The 27,909-nt window shown below is 42.0% G+C and overlaps 1 protein-coding gene across 1 annotated transcript; it reads left to right on the top strand.

Moving 5' to 3' along the window:
- The first annotated feature begins 158 nt into the window (after window positions 1–158).
- Window positions 159–26,546, top strand: CALCOCO2 (calcium binding and coiled-coil domain 2). Its single transcript, XM_069482412.1, has 13 exons — window positions 159–190; window positions 7,378–7,567; window positions 12,134–12,233; window positions 12,392–12,525; window positions 13,303–13,428; window positions 15,036–15,124; window positions 15,519–15,588; window positions 16,248–16,370; window positions 16,632–16,718; window positions 19,201–19,296; window positions 21,540–21,675; window positions 22,710–22,738; window positions 23,199–26,546. Exons 2-13 carry the CDS (start codon window positions 7,388–7,390, stop codon window positions 23,373–23,375), a joined length of 1,347 nt encoding a protein of 448 aa, XP_069338513.1. The 5' UTR covers window positions 159–190; window positions 7,378–7,387; the 3' UTR covers window positions 23,376–26,546.
- Window positions 26,547–27,909: the final 1,363 nt, after the last annotated feature.

The following is a 27,909-nucleotide window of genomic DNA, read 5'->3' as shown; positions in this document are numbered from 1 at the left end:
TGACCACCTCTGGAGCCCAGTCACTGAACACTACAAGTCCCAGCAAGCACCGCGGCGGGGCGGGGCTTGCTGCCCGCTGTGACGTTGTGGGCGGGAACAGGCGGGAAAGGCTCTCCCTGGGGCTTTTAGCCCCGCCCCTATCCCATTCCCTGCCCTGTTGCTGTTGCGCTGCTGCTGGCTGCTACCCCTGGTGAGTCCCTCCAGTGGAAGGGGGCACTTCGGCCCTCGGGCTGCCCAAACTCTGACTTCTAGTCCTGAGAAAGGTCCAAGGGTGGGTAGAGAGGCGGCTGGTTTCGGGTTTCACCACAGTCCACCTTCTAGGGTGATAGTAAGTGGGAGAGGCGTTCTAGAGGCCCTGGAGGCCCTTCCGCGGCCTTGGAGGGTTAAGGGGCAGTTTTCTCTGAGGAGGGCAGGGCTGCAGGGACTGGCCAGCTAGGAGGCTCCTTGGGACACCTCTGACACGAGAGTCTTGAGGCGGCAGCCCCCCAGGGCCCGAGGTCGTGGATTCCGTAATCCCTCGCCTTGACGTCATCGCCCCTGGCTTCCAGGCAGAGGCGGGGCCCTGCCGCCTCGTCCTGGGCAAGTTACTTTCTCTTTGGGCCTCAGTTTACCCCTCTACGAGTAGGTTTAACCCCCGAAACACTTTCCCGTTTGCATTCTGCAATTGCAGGAGGAAATGTTCTAGACAGCCTGGAAGGAAAGGAGGTGTCGTGCCCTGCTTCTTTACAGCTGATCTCCCGTTGCCCGCCCCCCACCCACCATTAGCCCAATTTAGTTTGGGGGCTAATGTTCCCACTCACATAGGATTTCAACCCCACCGGGCATGTTAACTTTTTCCTATCGCTTGGATTCTTTGCTCCAGATGCAAGCCAACAAGTGGCCGTGGTTGGAGCTGAGTAGAATAATATAGATGATTTTTATAACTTTTCCACTATTGCAAAAACCATTTAAAGCAAAGGACTTTTTGCAGTAGGTCTTTGTAGCTTATATAGAACACATGATTAATATCCAGATGGCTCATTTTCCCTGGTATTTTCAGGGGGCCTTGAAACTCTATCCTTTAGCAGACATGACAGCTGTGGAGTAGAAAAGACCTTGAAAAGGGTAGTCAATAGTCCTGAGCTACCTGGCACTAACAAGTCATATTGTCTTTTGCGTCGGATAGTATATCTGGGGTGCCTTTAAAAATGTGGCTGTACTTATTGGTAGACTATCTTGCATTCTTATTTTCTTAGATGAAAAGAGAGACAGTTAAAACGAACTCTTTCACTTCCTTTTTCTTTTACTTAGGATCATCATTATAGCTGGAAAGGTCCTTAGAGATTTTCTAGCCCGATCCACACATTTTACTGATGCGGAAACAGAAGCCAAAAGAAGATAGTGTGACTTGGCTTATGCTCTCAGAGCTAACTGGTGGCAGAACTAAGACAGGAACCCAAGTCTCTTGGCCCCTAGCCTAGTCCCCTTTCCACTACACTTAAAACACTGTCACTGCCCATGTCACAGAGACATGGCATAGTAGAGTCACCCCTTTTCAAGGAAAAAGTGGATAGTCTCAGTGAAATGGAGATTTCATACATAGCTTTGAGCTTTTCACAGTTTCTTTCAGTTGCTTGCATCTCATGTCCCAGAACTACTTTTCTGTTCTCCCCTAGAACTGGTGCAGGTACTGTGGTGGTGTGGTATGTTGGATGAGGGCCTTGGGACAAAGTGGACAGCCAATTGAAACAGTTGTTAACATGGAGTGTTAACGGCCTCCTGGGAGTATAAAATTTTTATAAGGCACTCTGAAAAGTTTTAGGTAAGGAACTAGAATGAAATTGGAAATTTTCAACTAGAGCGAGTGGCTCAATAATTTTAGGACCAGTGATTGTGTCTTTGCTTTTGCTACCTGTCTCAGGGCCATCTCTACACACCCATAGTATCCCCTGCCAGTGTTCTCTAAGGGTAGTTATATGTAAGCATCTCTGCCAGGGCCAGGGAGGAATGGGGCTCAAATCAGTTCATCCATTTTGCTAATTGCTGATAGTTTAGAAAGTAAAGTACAGAAGGATGAAGGAATTCGATTAAGTATGAGTTTGACTTATCTTTTTACTGTTCCCAAATGAGGAATTGATTTGCATTTCTCTCTTGGCTATGGAAGCATTTCATTTCATTCTGTGAACTAATCCAGAGAAGCTACCTATAGTCTTCATTTCTCTTGAAATGTGCCCCCTGGTTTAAAAGGCTAATGTAAATATGTTGAGCATGTTAAAAATTTTTGTGCTAAAAAACATATCAGTGCAGTTTACAGATTTGCTCAGAAAGAGCAGAAGTAGAACTGACTCTTCCTTTTCTTTGGGAGACATAAGAGGATCTATACCCTTGTGGAAACAGTCCTGGGAGTAGTATATTAGGTCTGAAAAGCTCATTAGATGAAAATGTGTCAGGTTTTGTTAGAAGCCAGGAGCCAATTCAGGGGACTCATTTTAAAATACATTCCTCTTATTGCTAGCTCCTCTGAGGACTCTAATCTTTTGGAAACTGAGCTGGGAAAAAAGGTAACTACTATGTCAGATGCCAAGTAAAGTGCCTCTCACAGTTGTGGAATCTGCGGTATTTTCCTATGCTTGATCGTTTCATTTTTAAAAATAGCTATTTGTTTTCCCTGATCGCTCCTTCTTTGATTTGGGGGTAGGAGTAAGGATTAGGTAGAATACCATTTCATAATTTCTAGGGGATCTAATTCATCCCACTGATTTTTCATAAGTCAGTAGTTCTCTGGGCTTCTAAATTTAACTTTTGCTCTTATATTTCTTCTCTCTTCCTTGCCTATATGAATTACTGCCAAATTAGAAGTGAATGGTGGACAGCTTCTATTGTGGGAAGTGTGGTTAAAGGAGAGGGACATTGATGCTTAAATCATTCCAATTTTTTTCCATATCTTCCTTCCCTCTCCCTCCTACAAACACTCACTTCTAGACTTGTTTGTCAGAAAGGTGATTTCCCAGACCATGGTTGGATCCCATTTCTCCCAGGGAATTTTATCACTGAGAGGAAGGAAAGACTTTAAGGATCACTGGCCTTAAAACTCAGCAGATGCCTTCCCTCCAGGAAAAGTTGAATGGAATACTTCTCACTGACCCAGTTCAGGTTGGTGTGGTCATGCTCTAGGTTTACCCATGGCCCTTTGTGTCCTCAACTTGGTAAAAAGGAGAAGAAGGGAAGCCACTGTTGTTCTCCAATCTACCTGCCTCCTTAACCTCTTCCCCACTTTTTGCAGAGGAGAATTTGAACCTTTATTTCAAGAATGGTTGAGTTCTGAATATACAGAGTGCCATTGGATGTCCTCTGAGTCCCTTCTGGGAAGGTGATGAGATCTCTGAAATGGGAAACTTCATGGAGTCTCTTGCATTTTTGACGTGCAAGGAACCAAAGCTGTTGACTTTTCCAGACAGATGATTAGGTTTTCAGATGAATGAAAAGAGATAGGGCCAGGCATGGTGGCTCACGCCTGTAATCTTAGCACTCTGGGAGGCCGAGGCGAGAGGATTGCTCAAGGTCAGGAGTTCGAGACCAGCCTGAGCAAGAGCGAGACCCTGTCTCTACTAAAAAATAGAAAGAAATTATCTGGACAACCAAAAATACATAGAAAAAATTAGCTGGGCATGGTGGCACATGCCTGTAGTCCCAGCTACTCGGGAGGCTGAGGCAGAAGGATTGCTTAAGCCCAGGAGTTTGAGGTTGCTGTGAGCTAGGCTGACGCCATGGCACTCTAGCCCAGGCAGCAGAGCAAGGCTCTGTCTCAAAAAAAAAAAAAAAAAAGAGATAGAGTTTCCTTTGACTAAACACTCAAGCCTCAGAACACGAACGCCTTCGTGTCATTTTGTATATATGTGCTGTCCTTTCTTCAGTGGTCTGCTCATGAGCTAACTTAGATTGGTTGTTTTTCTAGTAAGGAAAGAGAGGCTGTACTAAGCCACCCATGCCCTCGGCTGGTCTTGCCTTTCAGAGTAGCATCCATTTGCAAAACAGCTTGCTAGAGTTTGTGTGGGAAGTGGGTAATGGAGTGTGAATTTTGATGGGTTCTTAAGGAAATCAAATCTGTGCCTTTTGTTTTTTGGCACTGTGCCACTTGAACCAGCCATGCCAGCTGAACCAGCCATACCAAGAATTGATTTAGCATTTGGAGATTATCATCTCCTCACCCTGTTTTAGAAAAGAGAAAGCTGAGAAACAGTAGCTTCCTCAACGGTAGACAACAAATAAAGACCAAGGCTTAAAAAAAAAGAGCTCTTAGCTCCAGAGTCACCCTAACCTACAGAACCCTTTCCTTTTTCACAATTTGGTGAATGATTTGCATATCTTGTTCATTCATTTATTCAACAAATACTTAATCCAGGATTACTATGCCTTAGGCATCGTGTTGTGTATACAGTGGTGACAGTGTTATGAAGGAAGAGGACTGGGAGTAAGATTCTTAGATTAACTGAGGGGCACGCCCTGAAGTCATGTTACCAAGAGCTCAGCACTTGTCCTTGAGACCACATCAGAAGAAGGAGAACAAGTGGTTTGAGGAGAAGAAAAGAGAAGTTTATTATTTTGCCAGCGAAGGAGGAAAAATGGCAGACACTCAATTCAAAATCCAAATTCCCGTCCCTAAGCAGAAATACAGAGCTTCTAAAGGGAGGGCCCTCAATTCTAGGATATCGTCCTTAATAATTCTAATCTCAATTCTAATCTCTGCCAAAGACAAAGCCTGTGAGCTCTCCCTACCTGGGAGGCCAGAGTTGGGCCTGGGATGGAGCCACAGTTCAGCTGAGCTATCTCCTGTAACAGGAAGAACAAAAGATGTTCCCCTGCCCCTCCTGACCACCTGCCCAAGGCAGGGATTGCAGACTTCAGTTCCCAAAAAGAGTGGGAGAAGTTTTAAAGAGACAGAAAACATCTTTGCTGTTTTCCCCTCCCCCCACCCCAGGCCATTCCCTCTGTTACAGTCATTCTTAACTGAGTGTTCTTTATATGATCCGTAGTCAAAGGACAAATTCAGTCATTTTATAGGCTCAGATAAATTGGTGCTCCAGGCTTAGAACAGAGGGGACGTGCTGGCCTCAGCATGACTGGAGACCACTAGGGAAAAAAGGGTCTGTAAGCTGAAAAACCTTTCTGCCCACCCTCCCATAGCATGCAAGAGAAATGCTCATCTCAGTTTATGATGGGGAAAAGTCTTGACCTGGACTGGAGTGTGACTCCTCCCCCACCATGGAAAACTGTCTTGAGGTTTGAGGTTGAGGATGTGGCTAAACTGTGTCACTAACAAGAAAGTAATGCATTTCTTAGTTCCTCAGCTCAATCCCAAGAATAGACAGTTCAGTGCCCCGAAGTCCCATTGTCTTCTTTGTGAAAAACTGACTTCTGGGGAGTTGGCAGTAATGAAGTCTTCATAAAAGGCCCTAAAGGACGAGGTTCAGGGAGCTTCCGGCTAGCTGAACACATGGAGGTTCCTGCAGGGTGGAGCACCTGGAGAGGGCGTAGAAGCCTGTGCTCCTTCCCCTGTCCCTCACCTTACACATCTCTTCACCTGTATCCTTTGTAATATCCTTTATACTAAGCTGGTAAATGTAAGCGTTTCCCTTAGTGCTGTGAGCCCCACCAGCAAATTAATTGAACACAAAGAAGGTCGGTCGGAAATTCTGGAGGAACAACTGGTATTGTGGGGGGAGGGGCAGTATTGGGGACGGAGTCCTCAACCTGTGGGATCTGATGCTGTCTCTGGGTAGACAGTGTTAGCATTGAACGGGAGGATGCCCAGTTGGTCCCCACCCTCCTTCTGTCACAGAAGTCTTTTGTGTTGGTGGTTGTTGTGGTGTGAGAACAGAAGAAAATATGGTTGAGTTTTTCTAAATACCTAGTAAAACCCTGGGTTGAGAATCATGGACTGACTAAATGTTAGACCTGCCAGGCATTTAGAAGACAGTGCATGTGATTTGTTTGAGGGGCAGGAAATATCAGGTGTCAATAATTGTTTTTACCTCCAAAATAGTTTCCTTTTTTTTTTTTTTTTTTTTTTTTAAGAGACAGGGTCTCACTATGTTTCCCAGGTTGGACTTGAACTCCTGGCCTCAAGCTATCTCCTACCTTAGCTTACCAAGTACCTGGGACTACAGGTGCCTAGTTTCCCATTCTTGATCACATTTTATCTGTACTGTGATCTAGAAAGGTGAAACACAGGTTCTTATCCCCATTTTATAGACAGGGATCCAAACTTTCTCGCTGACTTCTAATCATGCTGCATTTTTCTGGTTCTTTGCAGTGACTCATGCTGTTTCCTTCACCTGGAATGCCCTCACTCACAAACCCACTTGTCAAAATCCTAATCTTCTTTGAGGGCTAATCTAAGATTCTACTCATTCCCTGAAGCTTTTTTAAAATTTTTCTAACCAGTTTCATCTCTCCCTCTTTTGAACCCCAGAGCATTTTTCACTTCTTCCATTCATTTGGCAGTCACTTGTATACTCATCTATCCTCTGTATTAGATTGGGATCTGTTTTAGGACAAAGACTGTACCAGTGATAATCACTAACATCTGTTATACCCTTGCTTTGTGCAGACTCTGCTAAGTACTGGAGTGCTTACTATATGGCAGGCACTGATTTAAGGGCTGGACACTTTACATTATTTCACGTAGACCTCACACACACACACACACACACACACCCCGAATGGGATTATTATTAGCCCTATTTTACAAATGAGGAAAAAAGCACAGAGTCCAGTCGATTAAGTAAATTGCCCATCACGAATTTAGTAGGTGGTGAAGCTGGAATTTGAACTGCACCATTCTAATTTCAGAACCCATGCTTGTCACCACTGCATGTCAGATAATCTTCTCTTATGTCTTTCTTCCCCCTCCCATCCCCAGCTCCCTGCGGAGTGTTTACTTATACAAGGGCCTAGTAATCATAGATAAATGGAATTGAATGGAGAAGCTGAACTCCAGAGAGATTGGCTTTCCTAATAGGGCTGTTGGGATGAAAAATCTAGAATTTAAGTATTATGATTCCCAGCTATTTTCTCTTGGGTGCCTTGTTTATTTAAGGCATTTGAAGAAAGGGGGACAAACTAGTTACAAGCAGAGAGTTAGGGTATGTTAGGGTAGTGGTGCCTGTGGTGAAGAGGTCAAAGATAATCTCAGAAAATTCTAATAGTGTAGGAAGTTATGAATGCAAAATGGCTCAAAGTGAAACAGAAAGCAAGTTGTGTGATCTCAATACTTGTCAGGATTTTGCTTTTCATGAGTTGGCTTTGAACGGAATGTTCCCTGGATGAGAGCCCAGAAATCTCCAACATTTCAGACAACGCTTTTTGAGCCTTGCTCTGTTACATATTTCATAACAGGACCCCCACCATGGAACAGACATTAGAAGATCCCCCCACATCGGCTGTCTTGCTGGATCATTGTCATTTCTCTCAGGTCATCTTTAACAGTGTGGAAAAGTTCTACGTCCCTGGAGGGGACATCACATGCCATTACACCCTCACCCAGCATTTCATCCCCCGTCGAAAGGATTGGATTGGCATCTTCAGGGTAAGTGGTTAATTTATTACCAAGTGACCAGGACCTAGAGGTGAATCTTAGTTACCTGGGTGTGTGACCCTCTGTGTGTGTTATAAGCATTTTGTATATTATGTGTGACCAATTTTAAAATCCTAAACTAAACTCCCTAGACCTTCGCTCTTAACACACCAATGTGTGCTGTGGGACTCAAGTTTTAATTTCAGTCTCAAGTGAAATAAGATGGCAAATGATACAATCCCCAGGTTTTATTTTGCTTTTGAAAACCAAATAGAAATGCTTTTAAAATAATCCTATTTTGAAATATTTATGTGTGGCTTGACTGAGATGGGTGACCCCTTATGTAATTTCCGTGACATTAAACATTACTTCCTTTCTTGGTACAGTGTTTAGTTTGTTTTAATACAGATATAATAAATCTGGAAAGAATGTCGAGAAGTTATCTAGTGTGACGTCCTGCATCCAAAAAGTTTATTCCTGAATAAGTGTGTCTCACGGCTTTGTAAAGATTTCCAAGGATAGAAAGTTTATGATGAGCTCCCTCAGTGACCTCTTCCAGTGTCTAATCACCCTGTCGGTTCAAGTACAGAAATGATATTTTAAAATTTTAATTAACTTACTCTCTGTGTCCCCTGCTCCCTCCCATCCGTGTCTCTCCCTCTTACACATCTCACACGCACCATAGTGACAAATGTTTATTTCCAGAGACAGGAAATAAAGGTCAAACTTAAGTAATTTATACTGCTGAGTCCCAACGTCAGTGACCTTTGGTTTGACATCTCAGTCTGTCATGTGCCTGTTTGCCAATGCTGTTCATCCTGAAACCAGACACCATTCTTGACTGCACTGGGAAGGAGCTGTGGCTCATTTACATCCCTTGTTGAATGCCTTTTCCTTAATTGTTTGGAATATCGAGCTTATTGATGGAGGAATGGAAGCTGTAAGTAACAAGACTGGCGTGTGGAGTAGGGATAGTAGACAACCCACAGGACACCGGTAGCTGTCATGATGGCTCCCGAGACTGCAGGATATCGAATCATCAGACTAAAGGGTATTCTAACACAGAAAACTGACACACTCAGAGTGTTTTCTATCTTGGAAAGTAGATGGTAGTTGTTGTTTTTCTTCTTCCCCATATGTAGCAAAGCACATAGATCAGCACTGCCTGGTAGAATTTTTGCAATGGAGCTGTGCCTTTGCTGTCCAGTACAGAAACTACTAGCCACATATGGCTCTTAAGCACTTGAATTATACCTAGTGTGACTGAGTAACTGCATTTTAAATTTTATTTAATTTTAATTAATTTAAATAGCCTCATGTGGCTAATGGCTATCATATTAGACAGTACAGATATAAATAATGAAAAGGAGAATGATTCAAAAATTCCTAGGCTTTGAAATGTAGTCTGTAACTTTTTTTTTTTTGAGACAGTTTCACTCTGTTGCCCAGACTAGAGTGCCGTGGTGTCAGCCTAGCTCACAGCAACCTCAAACTCCTGGGCTCAAGGGATCCTATTGCCTCAGCCTCCCGAGTAGCTGGGACTACAGGCATGCGCCACCACACCCAGATAATTTTTTTCTCTTTTTAATAGAGACAGGATCTCACTCTTGCTCAGGCTGGTCTTGAACTCCTAAGCTCAAGCAATCCTCCTGCCTCAGCCTCCCAGAATGCTAGGATTACAGGTGTGAGCCACCTTGCCCAGCCTGTAATTCTTTTTTTTTTTTTTTTTTTTTGAATACAGTTATATTTCTGTTTTGCTTAGACCAGTTATATTCCCCAAGCACTTAGGAACTCCCAGTGAGGACTTCACCATAAACCAAATGAAAGTCTTGTACTTTTAAAAAACAAGTGTTTAAAGCATTAAAAAAAAGAAGATGCATCTATATTTGGAACACTTCATCCATTTCAGAGATATTGCCAAACCCCAATAAGGAAATAATGGTTAATATAAAAAAAAGACCTCTATTATTCATTGTTCATAAAGCTATTGTCTTGAACATCTACCCTGAGGACATACTATGTGCTAGGCCTTTATTGAGGTTGTTTATGTGTGTGTATGTGTTTATTTCTCACAGCACAGTAGCCCCCGAAGTGGGTAGTATTATCTCTTGTGCACAAGTGGGTAAAATGAGTATCTTTGAGAGATGGTGACTTTCCCAAGGTCTCACAGGGAGTAAGTGGTGCAGCAAGTTTGACTCTCAAACCTCTGCTTTTTCTCCTCTGCTCTGCTGAATTCATTTGAACAACAGATGGTAAATTAGAGAATGAAGAGTTGACTGTAAAGTTTTATCCTTCCTCTCTCACTTCTAAAGCTCTCCCCAGTGTTCTTTCAGTGTAGCCTTAATCAGGCCATTCTTCAACTCCTCATCTCCCCTAACACTGGTAATTCCTGGCGCCAAATAGGCACTCAGTAAATGTTTTTTAATACATGCAATATGTTACATCTTCTCAGTATAGTGAAAGTTACCAACAGTGATGGAACCTAAAGCAGGTAGGAGTCAGCTTTCCTTCCTTCAGTGTATAATCCTGTGCTCCATACTCTTGACCTGGGCATTTAAAATCTTTCCAAGGCAGCCTGGGAGCAGGACTACTCAAGTGAAACAACCAAGGACAGAAATTGCAGGTGGCTGGAAGTTGTTTCCTTGTTCTAAGACAACAGTAATTTTTAGGTCTTCCCAGTCACAGTGCATTAAGAAACTCCAGGATGTGAATGAGGACTCCATAAAATTCCTGCTTCCTGTACCACCGCAGGCTGCAGGGGCTCAGAGATGCTTACAGCAATGGGGTGTGTATTAATGAGACTCTAAAACATGCCCTAGTATGTTCTGATGAGCTTTTGGTGTAGCCTTTTCAACCCTGTTCTGATTCCTTAATATATAAAACTGAAATTTATTTATAGTTCTTTCTCTTCCCACTGGGCTCAGGCAGGGTCAAAATATGGCTATAAATGTAATTTTGCTTCTCATTTGCTGAGTGTTGTCCCCTCGAAGACACAATGGCTTCCTTTCTATTCTCTGGTGTGCTCTTATCTTCCACATAAGATTTGAGCAATCTTTTACCCCCTTCACATTTAGTGAGGATATTTTCCACTTAGCCAGCTTTCTGCTCCGAGGCATATTTTGCTGTATCCTTACATCTTATGATTTATTGCATTCAATACCTAGAAGAGGCCTTTACGACTACCAGATTGTTGTTAATATCTTTATCACCAAAAAGCCTTTGTTACGCATTCATTAAGAAAAACACAGGCCGGGCGCGGTGGCTCACGCCTGTAATCCTAGCACTCTGGGAGGCCGAGGCAGGTGGATCACTCAAGGTCAGGAGTTCGAGATCAGCCTGAGCAAGAGCGAGACCTCATCTCTACTAAAAATAGAAAGAAATTATCTGGCCAACTAAAATATATATAGAAAAAATTGGCGCATGCCTGTAGTCCCAGCTACTCGGGAGGCTGAGGCGGTAGTATCGCTTTAAGCCCAGGAGTTTGAGGTTGCTGTGAGCTAGGCTGACGCCATGGCACTCACTCTAGCCTGGGCAACAAAGCGACACTCTGTCTCAAAAAAGAAAAGAAAGAAAAGAAAAGAAAAACACTAGAGAAAGAGAACTATAAAGGCACTCAGTAAATGTTTTTTAATACGTGCAATATGTTACATCTTCTCAGTATAGTGAAAGCTACCAGCAGTGATGGAACCTAAAGCAGGTAGGAGTCAGCTTTCCTTCCTTCAGTGTATAATCCTGTGCTCCATACTCTTGACCTGGGCATTTAAAATCTTTCCAAGGCAGCCTGGGAGCAGGACTACTCAAGTGAAACAGCCAAGGACAGAAATTGCAGGTGGCTGGAAGTTGTTTCCTTGTTCTAAGACAGCAGTAATTTCTAGGTCTTCCCAGTCACAGTGCATTAAGAAACTCCAGGATGTGAATGAGGACTCCATAAAATTCCTGCTTCCTGTACCACCGCAGGCTGCAGGGGCTCAGAGATGCTTACTGGACTCTCTTATCTGACGCCTCGTATTCTAAGAACCCTCTTGTCCCTCTGCCCCAACACACTCATTATTCAAAAGAATGCATGTTTTAAATGCAGTAGTATAACCAGGTTGGTATATGACAAGGCTGAATTGGACACAGTAGAAGACAAACCAATGGGAAAGGTGGGTCAGAAAAGCTTTCTGATTTATTATAGAAGTTCTGAGAACACCATGTCAGAGGATCAGGGCTCATAATCCCAGACCTTTTACCCCCAATCACTCTCATCTCTATGTCTGACTTGGAGGTACAGTTTTTGGAGTTCTTGTCCTGGGTGTTGCGGAGCCAGTTCTCATTTCCTTCCAAGACTGGTATTTTGAACTGTGTACGTGTACCCCAATTTTTAGTTGTGTCAGGTATTTTCACATATATAGTTGTTGTAAGTCAGAAAATAAGATTTGAGCCGTGATGTGCAAATCTTGTCATAATGAACTCATTCTATTGTATCATTAACACATACACATTAAAAAGTAAGTGAATTTTAAGAAGATACAGCCCAAATAAGGATTTTCTCCTGAGCCCTTTCAAGTGCTAAATGAGACCCTCTTGTCATTGCAGGTGGGATGGAAGACAACCCGTGAGTATTACACCTTCATGTGGGTTACTTTGCCTGTTGACCTAAACAACATATCAGCCAAACAGGAAGTCCAGTTCAAAGGTGAGAAAAATACCAGATCAAAGATGTTGACGACAGTAGCCAAGACTAATTAACTCCCGTGAGCTTGAGTTTTCTGAGGCAGATAAAAAAAGCTTCCAGAATTTTACTTTTCTGGAAGTCTTTTAATTTTGGATTAAAAACCATGTTTGTGTTTTCAGCTTATTACCTGCCCAAGGATGATGAGTATTACCAGTTCTGCTATGTGGATCAAGATGGTGTGGTCCGGGGAGCAAGTATCCCTTTCCAATTCCGTGCAGAAAATGAGGAGGACATCCTGGTTGTTACCACTCAGGTCTATAAGCATCTCACCTAAGTCCCTTTCTGCCATTAAGAGTAGCAATTCCAGTGGAATTTGAGTCAATAGGGCTTTATTGAATATTTAACAGATATTGTTGGGAAAATTTTATATAGTAACCGCTCACACCCACTCAGGAATAACTTAGGAACGTTAGTTAACAAGAGTCATAATAATAAATGATTTCTTTCTGCTCTAAAACTTCTGTAACTCAGTTGGCATTCAGTTTTCCCTTTAACTTTTCTGGTTAATTTTTGTCATCTGTACATCTTAGCACAGTGAATATATATAAGCTCCTTTGAGGAAAGAAGCACCAAATATTCTTTTATCTCTTTTAGTTCTGACCCAGCACCTGGCATACATGAATATTAGATCCATTTACTTTCTCAGTCTTTTAACATGACACCTTCTTTTTATCTAGCACGATGATAAGTGCTGGGATGTGAGGAAGAATCAATTCAAACTGTCCCAGCCTCAAGTAGCTAAGTCCATGGGGAGAGACAAATAATACTAAGTGTCTGCAGAAAGAATCTATGCTCTTCTATCCCCTTTTAACTTTTTATGGCCTTAATTTTTGCTTATCTTTCTTGGTAATGCTGCAATTATACAGACATACCTCTCCCACGCCCTTACCTACGTACTGAGGAGATGCTCCCATTGGGGTAGACAAATGTCACTTCAGTGAATGGGAATCAGTCAGACCCTCACTATCCAGCTTTTTGGAATTTGCTGCTAAAGGGACTTAAATATAGTTCATGGAATGTTCGTTTGTAGGGAGAGGTGGAAGAGATTGAGCAGCAAAACAAGGAGCTTTGCAAAGAAAACCAGGAGCTGAAGGACAGCTGTGTCAGCCTCCAGAAGCAGAACTCAGACATGCAGGCTGAGCTCCAGAGGAAGCAGGTACGGCTGCTGGTTAAAGGTGAAATTGGAGCATGGAGACCAGAATTGGATGGTGCCTCTCATCCAGCACCATTTTCTGTTTTGCTTATGATCTCACTCCCTTGTACCAGTATTTTTGAACAGGCATGGTGCTAACAGTTTTATATGGATTATTTTATTTAAACTTCATGGCGAACCTTTAAGATAGGGGCTACTATTATTCCAGTTTTATAATCTGAGGCTTAGAGGGTTTAAGTGATTAGTGATGGAGTTTGGATTCAAACCCAGGCAGTCTGACTGCTTCTTCCCATTGCCTGTTTGTAGTTTGAAATATTTGCTTTGATTAGCTAGAAGGTAGATGTTGAGAGAGAAAAGTTAGTATTGCTGTATTGCCGGGCATGGTGGCACAGGCCCGTAGTTCCAGCTTCTCAGGAGGCTGGAGCAGGAGGGATCGCTTGAGCCCAGGAGTTCTGGGTTGCAGTGAGCTATGCCAATTGTCTGCACTAAGTTTGGCATCAATATGGTGTGGGAACCACCAGATTGCCTAAGATGGCCCAGGTCAGAAAAGGAGCAGGTCAAAAACTCCTGTGCTGATCAGTAATGGGATTGCGCCTATCAATGGCCACTGCACTCCAACCTGGCAACATAGCAAGACCCTGTCTCTATAAAAAATAATAAATTAGCAAGGCTTGGTGGCCCACACCTGTAGTCCCAACTACTCGGGAGGCTGAGGTGGGAGGATTGCTTGAGCCCAGGAGTTTGAGGTTGCATTGAGCTGTGATCAATGCACAGCTGGGTGACAAGCAAGACCTTGTCTCTAAAACAAAAAAAAGATAAAGTAAGGTTGTTACTTCTCCTCTTTTGAATCATCCTTCAAATCAGCAGGTGATGAATGAGAGTTGATAATGCTAGAAACTAAGCTAAGGAGGGATTTTTCTCTAAAGACTATAAACAAGAAATTGGAGAAGCTTAGAGCTTAAAAGCAGGGAGTTGATATTGATGCACAAGGTTGACTTCAGCATAGAATGAAATTGAGAAAGAAAAAAACAAATGTCTAGGACCAGTATGAACACTTGAAATGCGGCTTTATCTAAATGTGCTGTAATATAATCATAAAATATTAATATGTACTGGATTTAGTATGAAAAAATATAAAAGATTTCCATTTACATGTTGAAATTATATTATAGCTATTTGGGGTTAAACATACTATTAAAATTAATTTATCTGTTTCTTTTTACTTTTTTTTTAATGTGCCTACTAAAATTTTTAAATTATATATGTGATTTATTAATTTATTGGACAGCACTGTTCTAGGAGAAAAGCAGCTTTGTCTGTTTTGTCTATTGGTGTGTCTGCAGTCCCAGACAGTGTCTGGTGTGTAGTGGCCACTCAGTAAATATTTGTTTGATGAATTAATGGACAAATACAAGCTCCAGTGGAAGAGAAATTAAGGTAGATGCATGTTTAACATGGGAAGAACATATTAAAAATATTTTAGTGTGGAAATCGCTTTACTTGGATATTTCATTCACTGCTGTGTCATGCTATACCTGACATATAGTAAGTGCTCAATAAACAAAAAGTATCTTAGAAATGATCTGTCCCTTTGATGTTTCAACCTACAGGAGGAGCTAGAAACCCTCCAGAGCATCAATAAGAACTTGGAACAGAAAGTGAAAGAGCAGAAGGACTATTGGGAGACAGAGCTGCTTCAGTGAGTGTGTCCTGTAATTCTCGGATGGGAGCAGCTGCTATATTATAGCCACCCTTACATAGAGTCAGATTAGATTTCTGGAATTCATTAGAAAACACTGTCAGGGCAATGATAGGTATGATTCTCCCGCTTTAAATCATGAGCTTTTTAATTCTAGGTTAGAATTGGTATCAGAATAGTCAGGAGAAATGATCCAAATTCAAGTATTAACTTTAGACATTGAACACTTGCAGTTGTTTGGGGTCAGGAAGCCAAAACAGGACTACAGTGGAGACTAGTGGATTTTAAAATAACTCTGCAGGCATAGAGCCAAGCCAGCCTTAAATCACTTAAGGCCAGAGGAAGCTGACCCGGAAGCAGTGAATGTTTCACATGGTCATCTCCACCTCCACAGACTGAAAGAACAAAACCAGAAGGTGTCCTCAGAAAATGAGAAGATGGGAATGAGAGTGGATCAGCTTCAGGTAGGTAATGCCATACCTTTGCCAAAGGATATTTTCTTAGCCTTGCAGTCACTTCAATTTGGTGGCCCAGAAAGATGCATTTCATTGTAGTGAGTGCCTAATGGCATCCCTTTCACAGCGTCAAACTAGAGTTCCAGGTTAAATGTTTTCCATCCTTGGACCAGGTAATCCCCTTACCCATTCCATTTTTTTTTCATCCCATTTTTCCATTCTCAATTTTTTTTTAACAGTCATGGTCCACAAGGAACGTAATAAGTTGTTCAATTTATATTTATCATGAGCCCTTAAGATAGATGACAGTCTATATCAATGATTAAACCTTCATTTTTTCAAAAAAATTACTCAAAAGCCTAGAATATAAAGCAGATAGAAGAACTACTTTCATTCTTAGGAAGCTATGCCTTAGGGGCTTTAAAGAGTGGTTCATTGGGCCAGATGCAGTAGCTCACACCTGTAATCCTAACACTCTGGGAGGCCCAGTTGAGTCTTAGATTTTAGGGTATAAAGTAGAACTGAAAAGTAAAGGAGTTTTAAGGGAATATTTGGGAGCTGCTAGGGAAACACATCCCTTTGTGTTACTGTACATTTTAAAAAAGGCATTGTTCCTGTTCTGTTTTCCTTCTTTTATATCTTGGTTATATTCTCTGTTTTTGCTTTAGGCACAGCTGTCAACTCAAGAGAAAGAAATGGAGGCGCTTATTCAGGAAGCTCAAGATAAGACGGAGCAGTTAGAGCATCTGAAAAAGGAAAATGGCCAGCTCTTTCTCAGTTTAACTGAACAGGTAGAGTCGTGGGAGAAAGTAACATTTGTAGGCATTTGCAAGAAAACATACATCATTTCTTTCTGTACACTTGCAAATCACTGGCTCTGAGAAAGGTCTCAGAGAAAGCCATCTGAAAGGAGGTATCTCATGGCTTTACTCAGAAACTAACAAGAGAAGACCTGCCTCTCCCCCTGCATCCTGCTTGCTCCTCAGCTCCCTGGTGCACGTGTGCGTGTGTGTGTTTTCCCAGCATTGGTACTGACGTCTGTTTTTGTGCAGAGGGAGCACCAGAAGAAGCTGGAGCAGACAGTGGAGGAGATGAAGCAGAAAGAAACGGCTGCAGCGAAGAAGCAACATGAGTTAACGGCATGTCTGTCTTTGGATGGCTATGTGGGAGGGAGCCTGAAGACAGGAAGGGCTAAGGGTCTATTTTCAGTGATGGAGAGGATAAGTAAGGCAGGCTGGAATAGCCTTCACCTCTGGATATTTTGCTTTCTACCCAAAAGGACAGAGAATCTACCACACACAAAATGTTTAGGAGAGGCGGGCATTTCTAATGTGTGATGAATGATAAGGGAATATTTGAGTATTAAATTTTTTAACAGGTTGTAGTAAACAGATCCTCGGACTGGGGATCACACAGAATAGTCTCTACCCCTACTTATAGAGTTACTGTGGAAACAGCAGATGAATGGTTATAAAGAGCTCTACAATAGGAAAATACACCACTCAAAGCAAATTCTGTTATAATTAATGTATTAGCAATTATCATTATTATAAATTATCCTGAGTTCAGTAATACAGTAATGAAAGCCTACTCAACTAATAATTTCCTGTAATATATTGTTGGAAAAGAGGCCTCATGGTGCCAAAAGGTACCTGAAAGCCCCATTTTCTGAATTGGTCTCAAGGCATGAGAAATCCTGCTGTCTGTGGGATACTCAGCTGTTGGGATTGTAACTCACATCATATATGCATCGTCCAGTCATATTATTATTCAGTCAATTATTGAGCACCTACTATATATAAGATACTGTATGCTTTAGCGTGATATAGTAAAGAGTAGAACAGAGTTTGAAAAACAGCAGCTCACGGGTCAAGTTCAGCCCACAGAAATGTTTTATTTGGCCTCAATGATGTTTTTATAGAAATGAGTTACCAGCATTTTATAATGGGAATATTTCCTGTAAGAATTTTGTATTTCCAGCTTCTTTTGAAAAATGAGAAGATCTGGCCACATTGAGCCCACATTGCTTCACAGCAGCAGTATCTGGTGCTGGGTTACTGCTGTGCCCGTTAGAGGGGTCGTGTGTCCTCCGTTTAGCTGCAGTCTTCGCTGCTTCGTTGCATTCATCTCCTTCACTCGATTACATTACTTGCCTGGCCCTATAGGCACATTCAAGTTTGTGACATCTGATATAGCAAAAACATTACTGTTTTTAAATAATCTGTAGTCATTCCAAGGTGTTAACCTCCTTGTGACAGGTATGGATTTGCTTGGTTTTCATAGAATATTTTGCAGACCTAGAGTCCCCACCTGGCTGATAGCAATTCTTTACTCCTCATGCATCCCAAAGGCCTCTAACTATGGGGACTATGTATCTTATGCTTCAGGAGCCTAAGAACCAGAAAACAGCAGTGGAGGAGCAGTTAGTGCAAGAGGTGGAACGCCTAAAGGCAAAGGTAGAGGCCGGGAAAGCCTGTTTCTTAGAGAAGTACAAAGAGTGTCACCGACTTCACAAACAGATCAGGCAACTCAGGGCTGCTGCAATGGTAGGTGCCAGAGATAAGGGGCCCAGGAAAACAAGGGGTGTGAAGATTTGTGGTTCTTAGATCAAGCCCAGAAGATTGTACACCCTTGTTAGGGAGAGAAATTTATCTTTCCACTAACAAGAGGAGGGGTGTAGTATGAAGCCAGAAACTATTAATAGCATGGGGGTCCCTGGAAGTGTAGGCCTCAGCTCAGCCATAGGTGTCACGGAAGGTTTTTGTAACCATTGAGCAGGTTTCTGTGCAGACTCAGATAGCCTTTTCTCATTTCTGCCTTTTGAGGAAGTGAAGCAGGACCAGAAGAGCCCGCAGGAGCCAATGGGGATGGGGAGCAAGGAGTCTGCAGTGAGCACTGTCATCGGGTAGCCCCTCTCGCATTACTACCTCAGGGTCGGCTAGAAGCACACAGCAGTCTGGGCACCAGCATTCAAATAAAAAATCATGGAACAAAAACCACAACTAGTAGGATTAGCTTAAGTGTGTTTGTGAGGTGTGCGCATGCGTATGTACGCAGATAGGAGATGGGAAGCACTGAAGCTTGAAGCTAGTTAGGTCAGCCCATCACATGGGGAAGCTCAGGACCCCAGTCTGGGCTCCTCGTGGCCTTGGAAAAATGCCTTCCAGCATTGCTTTCTCAGTGTAACTCGAGTCCACATGCCTGTCCTCACGCTGTAGGAGGGAATCATATCCTAAACCTAAGTGCTTCAGGCTTCATTGAGTGAGGTGTTTACTTAAAACAAAAATGATTGTTTTCATGGTTGGATGGGATTAAACAAGGCTCCATTGATCCCTAATTCTGAGAAGTTAGTCTTGAGGTGTTCTCCAAGCTTACTTTTTCTCTCTCTGATCACTTATACTCCCAGCTAAACCAGAAGAAACCAGCATCTTAATGCCAGCTGATGCCTTTGGGCATTTTATTGAGTCACTTTCTATAGTGCCCCATCCATGGTACCTTCCTCCCAGGTGCCTTCTCCCCCATCCCAGCCCCACCCCTTTGGAAGGCCAGATCCTCTATAATCTCCCACCTTGGACCCAGATTGAATATGTGATCCTAATCCTCATTTTTTATTGTTGACAGGATGAGAACTTTGACCTGTCAAGAAGACTGGGTGAGAACAAGATTCTAAGTGATGCTCTGCAGAGAGAGAAAGAGAGAATAGAAAAAGAAAATGATGTAAGTGTATGAAAGAAAGTAGAAAACCCCCAAGGTTTTAAGGGGAAGGAACAGGGTGGCCCAGAGATGTAGTGATAAAAAGTTAAATAAATGGGCTCTTTTTGGGACAGTGGGTGAAACAGTTGCTCCTAAACAAAGGGTAAATTTAATCTGGTTTCCTGATCTACCACAAAACCCTGTCTTTGTTCTACAACTAAAACTTGTTTGGCATAGCAATAGTTACCCTGAAAGAAGCAGCATTGAGGAAGACCTAACTTATTTTTGCTTTTAACTTCACAGCTATTGTAAGTATTGCCTTGGGGGATATAACATCCTATATCACTTTTTTGCTAGCTGGGGGACCCCTTTCCTTCAGCACGACTTTTTCCTTTTTCTCTGCTGCCAAACCAGGAGCAGAAGTGGTGGTCTATACCAGTGCTGGACCCATGGTAGGCCCCTAATAAATGCTGTGTGTTCATTCATTCATTAGTTCCGTTCATTCATCCAACCAATATTTATCATCTGCTATGTGTTAAACACTAAGTTATTGTTAATTGATTGATTGAGGATGATATGGCAGCAAATAAAGTGGTTGCACTTGAATTCACGCTCATGCTTTTGCCCAGCATCAAAGGATACGTGTCTGTGCACTCTGGCGGCTACTCCGTCTATACTGCTGCAGTTCTCCATCTCTGCTCCCTGTGACATGTCTAGGCTATGCTTCCAAGGGATCATTTCTGCTTTTTTTTTTAATTGTAGTAAAAACACATTACATAAAATTTACCATCTTAATAATTTTAAAGTATACAGTTCAGTAATGTTAAGTCCAGAACTTTTCCATCTTGCAACACTGAAACTTCATACCTACTAAACACTAATTCCCTCTCAATAATTTCTACTTTAGATTATATCATTTATGCCAATGTTTGTCATGATTTTTTTTTTTTTTTTGAGACAGTCTTACTCTGTCGCCCTGGCGAGAGTGCCATGGCATCAGCCTAGCTCACAGCAACCTCAAACTCCTGGGCTCAAGAGATCCTCCTGCCTTAGCCTCCCGAGTAGCTGGAACTACAGGCATGTGCCACCACACCCACCTATTTTTTCTGATTTTAGTTGCCTGGCTAATTTTTTCTATTTTTAGTAGAGACAGGGTCTTGCTCTTGCTCAGGCTGGTCTCTAACTCCTGACTTCAAGCAATCCTCCCATCTCAGCCTCCCAGAGTGCTAGAATTACAGGTGTGAGCCACCATGCCAGGCTTGCAGAAGGCTTTTGGGATCTATTTCTGGTCTTGCCTTTTTTTTTTTTTTTTAAAGAGAGAGGGTCTTCCTCTTTGCCCAGGTTGAAGTGCAGTGACACTATCATAGCTCACTGCAGCCTCCAACTCCTGGGCTCAAGCGATTCTACCTCAGCCTCCAGAGTAGCTGGGACTACAAGGGCACGCCACCAAGCCCATCTAATTTTTTAAATTTTTTGTAGGGATGGGGTCTTGCTGTGGTGCCCAGGCTCCATTCTCTTGATTTAGATAAGTATATCTTAAGTTTGAAATCCCTGTTTTCCTGGATTAGTTTGGTAGTGAGGGACAGGGTACACGCACAGTTTGCAACACAACGGAAAAGACTGGTATTTGGAAGATTTGATAATAACTATAATAAAGCCCTCTTAAACATTAAGGGAGGTTTACTGATTTTATTTTTTTCTAAAAACTTTAAATGCTGTCTGTGCCATTCGCCTTGTTCTCTCCTCCCTCATTCTTTGTCTTTCTCATTATCTTCTCCTGCCCTCCCTTCCTTTCACTCTTTCTGTTGCTTTATCCATTTGGTGGGATAAAACAAGAGAAAAATTATTTCAGATGAGTATTTACATTGCATAAGAAAATTGTTATAGGAAGGAAATTGAAAGAAATATTCTGCTTTTAATAATATACAACAGTTTCAATCTTAATGTAGCTCTTGCCATCCTCATTTATCCACACAACTTTTGTCCCCCCTTCAGTTGGTATGTAGTCAGAGATTTAAAATTCCATTTTGTATTAATATTTTAAAAATTCAGTAAATATGTTTAAATTCAGATATAAAGAACTCAGATCTTTGGAATATTGGAGACTGCTGCCTTCCCTTTTGAAGAATTGTGGATTATCACCTATTGAGCTTCTCTGGTGCTACATTGCTAATTGAGAATTACCTATAATGGGCATCTCTTAGCCAGTTCCTAATGGCCATTCTTGATACCGTCTTTCAACATGTCTATAAATACTCTATCCTTAGCTTTTGAAGAAGGAGAACCGCAGATTGCTCAATTACATGGGTCTGGATTTGGACTCTTTGCCCTACCAAGTGCCCACTTCAGACCAGGAAGGTGCAGAACAAAATCCAGGACTTGTCTATGGGAACCCCTATTCTGGTAAGACAACCTTGCCATTCTAACTGGAAGACCCCTGCCTGCATCCCTTTCCCTTCCCCTTCCCCCCCCAAATTTTTTTTTCTCTGAGATGCTAATTAAGACCAGTCGCATTGTTAAGACTTGCTGGGCAGGAGCTGAGGACCTAATAGAAAGATTGCCAGGCGAGAAGTGTTAATTGAGAAATAAATCTGAATCCAGAAGACGCAAATCAGATCATTCGCCTAGAGGCAGCAGACACAAATTGAGTCCCGCGGCTATATACCAAATGTATAAATCAGAGAAATGTCTTTATGTAGAAGATATACACATACAAAGCTGAGGAAGCTAATTAAGGCTTAGCAGTGGAAGCACAAGGGGCAGGTTATGCCGCCCAGCCACTCCGATGGCCTGACCCAGGATAGCAGGAGCGAGCGCCGCAGAGACTCCTGGGTGGTAGGACAAGAACTGGGGGCGAAACTATGCTTGTCACTCAGGGACTTTTGTGGTAACATGTCCTTGCCAAACAGGGAGCTTTTCTCTTTTGCCTCCAAAAGCAATATAAGATCTCATTTACATTTTTTAGGCAGTTTAAAGCTGTAGAATTATCTTAAAAATCACAACCAGCTGTTTGCAACAGGCAGGGGAACAAGTTTATTTTTTCTTTAAAAATATGTCTAAGCGTTTAATTTGAAAAATAAGTGTTTGCATGGATGCAGTCTTAAAAATCTATTCTCAGACTGCTTCCTTGTTAAATTGTTACTATTTTTATTAAAATCTCATTTATTTTCCCACTCTGAAAGTAGGTTTATTGTGTTTTCTGATTATGTAGCACATATATATAGGGTTATTGAACATGCCATTTCATTATTTTTTTTCTTTTCTCCTTATCTTTGACTAGATCCCCTCTATTAGAAGTAAATATATGCATATGGGAAAGAGGCAGGCAGTGGGGAGAAAGGGAACAGTGAAAATTACAGAAGGTATCTACCAGAACACAGGTAGAGAATCTAGGGATGATATTTTTTTTATTGAATGGAATCTTTTTAATTTCCCAGGTATCCAGGAAAGTTCTTCCCCCAGCCTGGTAAGTATTTGATTCATGAGATTGCTCACATCAAATCAAAAGAGAAAATTTCCCTTTCTGCTCCAGTTCATGTGAGAACCATAGGGAGACTGGTTCATTTTGATAACTCCAGAGGTCACCTGGGTCAGTTTGTTCTGGGCCTAAAGCTGAGCCAGCCTATTGAGGTGGGGAGAAGAAAGCCCAAGATCTCCACCTCTGAGCTGAGTTTGGTAGCAGAGGTAGGGAGGACATATGAACCAGGTGGCTAGCCAAACGAGGCATGTCCAGTGTCCCTTCCAGGCTAGACGCTATGTGGGCTGCTTCAGCAATATTTGCCCTTTTTAATCCAAGAAATATCTCCAAATGTGCATTCTGTTTCATCCACTGATGCTAGGCACCGAGGATACAGTGGAAAACAAGGTGAACATGTCTCTGCCGCAAATAACTTACATTTATACTGACTCTTTGTTCTTCCTCCCAGCTCTCCATCAGGAATTGCCCCATCTGCGAATCAGACTTTGCTGATGGCATTTGTGATCACATCTTGGAGCAGCAGCAGATGCTGACCCCTTGTTTGAAATGTCCAATTTGTGACAAGGTCTTCCCAGAAAGAGAGAAGCAGATCTTTGAAGACCACGTGTTCTGCCACTCCCTATAAGTGTCCCAGCCTCTTGGGTCTATGCTGTACATATATTTTATAGAGTAGAACCTGTAGCTTCTACTATGAGTTATGTGAGTCAAAATCCTACCTAACCTGAAATTATTGGGGATTTCCTCTGTGCTGCTGCCCCTAAAGGTGGAGTCGTGTCGATCATCTGAAGGATAGTGTTATGGGCTACTACTTCCATCCTTGTGGGTTACTACCTTTAAGTCATGTAACTCTAGATGTACCGTTGTCTCACCTGTAGTGCCCATTCTTCCAAGAGTCTCTAGTACAAGGGTGCTGGGATGGAATGACCTGGGTATTCACAACAGGCCTGACCTGATGATACTAAGTGATTAGTTTTCTAGGTTGTCCTACTGCTGTTCAAGGTCAGGCCTTGAGAGTATTTGTATTCAGTCCTCAGTCCTAACCCTGGGGCTGGAGATGATCACAGGTTGAGAATTCCTTCCTTTTCCTTGGACCTCTTTTTCCAGTTGATTGCATTAGACTAGCCAAAAATAGCACAGCAAAGTACCTGGACATCCAATCTGGATACCAACGTTTTCTTATTTTAATTTCTCAGCTCCCAAAAGAAGCATCTTCTTCCTCAACCATGGACAAAAATCATATTTCAATCACAGAAAGCCTTCTTTCTCTCTGCATAGCTCTGATTGGCATTTTCGACTCTTCGATCTTTCCTATGCACATTATTTTTATTGTCGTAAGTCCTTTTTTAATGGTTTAAGTAGAGATTGTCAGAAACTCTATGGGTTTGCCACTTTCTGAGCAGGTGAGTTTGAATATGGATAAGTCAGAATAATGAGACAACTATTGTTAATCTCTTTAATACTAAAAATAAATTACTCTTCTATTTCAGGGACTTAGGTAATTTAAAACAAACCTTCAGTTTATGGTTTTATTTTTAAGATTATGGGAAAAGTGTGATCAAAAGGACTGTGAGAATGGCAGACCTCACCGATGATTTCTCTTTACCTGTCTTACCTATTCAACAACAGTGTGCTGGCCACTATCTTGAAGTGGGGAGAGAGGTGATGAAGCATTATTTTGAGAACCCTGGGGCCCTGACTTCTTGCTCTAACTTTCCATGCATTTTTTGAAAAGGAGCAGTGTGGATTTTGGCACCCTTCATGAACTAAGTTCAATGCCCTCTGTCCAGATCTGCCTAATTGAACTGTAAGAAAGCAATTCCATTTGCTTTCCCTTCAGGGACTGAACAAATGGGAATGACTCCCAGGCAGTCTACCAGCTGGTCACTAGAGACTTTTACAAAAACTTTTGAATGATGTGAAATACGATGTCATGGATAAGGTTGAGCCAACTATAATCAGCATTCCTACTACAGTTTTCCCTGATATGATTGCAAGTTATGCCCTAGACCAACTCCATTGTCCTTGTCACAGCTCCTTGCTTTGATTTCACCCTTGATAAAATGAAGATGAAACTGTACTGCTCCTTCTTCTGTATAACCATTGCAATAAGATGTCTCTTGGACTCAAGCCTTTTGCCCCCTTGAGAATGAGATGTGACATTAACACTGATTCTAGAATGGAAATATAATAGGGAGACAGTAATAAAGGAGTTTTTCTGGCACGCACCCTCCCGGCAGAATTTCTGTTGCTCCCCAGATAGTTCCAGTGAAGAATTGCAGTTTCATTTATTTTGTACTAGTCAGCTCTTAATTAAGCACGTGAATGGAGAGGAGCAGTGGTGCACATAATCCAAATCAGTGAATACCATTTTCTGGTGAATTACCCACCCCTTTGCCCCTGCTACCCTGAGGGTTACCATGATTATCAACAGCAGCAGGAGCCCTTCCACAGGCTTGGTTAAAAAAAAAAACAAAAAACAGTTGAGGTATTAATGATCCTTTTTGCTGAATGTAAAACAAAGCATCTTTAACCACTGTTCATTATCCCCAGCTGCTCTTACCAAGGCTTTAAAGTGGGAAGTTATGTTCAGACAGCCACTAGTGGTGAAGGAAACAATCATTCTTATCTAATCCACCGCCCACCCTGGCCTCTCCCTCCGTCCCCCTTGCACCCACACATTTTATAGCTGTACAATTCCTGCAAAGAATAGCAGGAAGTTATGGGAGCAAATAGTATTTATATCTAAATTGGATTTTTTAATTTTTGTACTTAATATGGCAACAGGTTTTCCTTCCTAATTCATTTTCTCGTGGTCTAATATTAAAATATTTTTGCATTACCTTAGCAAACTTACATGATGGCTGAACGGGGAGAAGTTACCCTGACACACATGACTATGAAAGAACGCTAACCTAAAATTTAAAAAAAAATGTTGGCAAGATATTTGGTAAACCTAGGCCCTTAACACCTATGGCTTCGGCCCTTTTCCTTGGTCTTGGTAAAAACTGGTATGAAATGTGACTGCCTTGACGTTCAAATATCATTCTGCTGTGATTTGAGTGATTCCGTACAGTGGCAGTGGATTGCACTGAGCTAAGCATATTCTAACCTGGTCTCCTAGCAACAAATGTGGATGAGATGATAGGCCAGGGCCGAGAGATGCAGTCCATTACCTAGAAGAAAAGCAGAATGGACTACGTAGAGATGAGACCAGGGAGATACCTAATTGCCCTGAGTTAGCCAACAATAGGCCATAAGCTCAGGGAAGTTAGGCTGGCCCTTGGGATCACAATATTTATACAATGTTATATAAATATTAAAATGTCTTCACAGTCCTGAAGTGGTTTACGGTTTAGAATGTATTTCATATATTCCCTACGTACCCCCCATAATCCTCTGAGAAAGGCAGCCATTAACTCTCATTTTTATAGAAGAATAAGTTGAAACCTGCAGAAATAACTTGCTAAAAGTGGCAACTACCCAAATGTCCATCAGCTGATGAATGAATAAATAAAATCTGGTATATCCATATAATGGGATATTTTGTGAATAAGAATGAAGTACTGATATATGTCACTATATGGATGAACCTTGAAAACATGCTAAGTGAAAGGCTGGTTACAAAAAGATCACATATTGTGTGATTCCATTTATATGAAATGTCCAGAATAGGCAAATCTATAGAAACAAAATAGATTAGTGGTTTCCTAGGGCTGGGGGTTAGGAGGGAATGGGGAGTGACTAGTAGTAGGTATGGAGTTTCTTTTGAGGAGGTAAGAAAATGTTATAAAATTGATTGTGGAGATGGTTGCACAACTCTAATGTACTAAAAGCCATTGAATCATGCACTTTATGTGATGTGAATTATATCTCAATTTGTCATATTTTTAAAAAGTTAAAAAATAATTCAGTATGGTCATACATTGGCTCATGGAGGATGTCTTAAATACAAATACAGAGTAAGTTCAACACTGTTGAACTTTGGTAGATTACACTTGTTTGGGTACAACCACTGCCACAACTGCATTCAGTTCTCCCCCTATCTTGGGCTGGAGGCAGCACCTTCTGTTGTGATAGAATCAAGATAGCAGAGTCAGAGCAATTAGTGGTAGCCCACCATTTGGCCAGCAGCATTAGTGGTCTCTGTTTGCTAATATCTATTCCGTGGAGATGGATGTAGCCAATAAAGTTGGGGGAAAGAGTCGCCGGCTCACAAATCCCAGGTAATCACATTAAGAGATCCAGCCTGCTCTGCCTAATGTTATTACTTTTTCCCTGCGGAAAGAAAGAATATGACACTCTAGGGGACTAAAGTTTATTGTTTATACAGTCAATCAACATTTATTGAGCACCCACAGTGTGCAGAGCTAGTATCAGACCAGGATTTAAAAAGTAGAAGACAAGTTCTTCCCTGAAGGATCTACAAGATTAATGAAGACATTCTCTCTGCCCTCGGGGGACTCCTAAACTGCAGGGGGCGGGGGGAGTCTCAGGTTTCAGGGGGGTCTCTGGATCTGATGGGGAAAGGAGAAAACCACCCATAAAAGCAATTTAAGGATAAAAACATAAGGAAAGTCATCTTGCAAATTAAGGACATAGGGGATGTGGGACCTCAGTGTTAATTAAGGTGTTTTCAAAGCCCCTTGGAAGAGGCAGAAAGACAGAGATGGCAGACGGACATTGTGTGTTCTGTCTGAGGTTCTCTGCAAAGGGGGAGGGAGAAATGAGGAAAGAGAAGTGGCCCAGAATGCAAAGGACTTTTAAACAAAAATTCTAGAATATAGAAAATCAGGCCAGGTGCGGTGGCTCATGCCTGTAATCCTAGCACTCTGGGAGGCCAAGTCAGGAGAATCCCTTGAGCTCAGGAGTTCAAGACCAGCCTGAACAAGAGCAAGACCCTGTCTCTACTAAAAACAGAAAAAATTAGCCAGGCACGGTGGTATGTGCCTGTATTCCCAGCTTCTTGGGAGTCTGAGGCAGGAGGATCACTTGAGCCCAGGAGTTTGAGGTTGCTGTTCGCTAGGCTAATGCCACAGCACTCTAGCCCGGGAGACAGAGGGAGACTCTGTTTAAAAAAAAAAAGAAAGAAAGAAAGAAAGAAAGAAAACAGACTCAGAAAATGAGTTCAGTAGTATCATACTAATAGGGTAGGACTGAAA

This window comes from Eulemur rufifrons, chromosome 9, assembly GCF_041146395.1.
Source record: "Eulemur rufifrons isolate Redbay chromosome 9, OSU_ERuf_1, whole genome shotgun sequence".
In the NCBI taxonomy this organism is placed as follows: Eukaryota; Metazoa; Chordata; class Mammalia; order Primates; family Lemuridae; genus Eulemur; species Eulemur rufifrons.
Note: the sequence above shows the minus strand (reverse complement) of the source record. Positions and strands in the feature narration are given on the sequence as shown.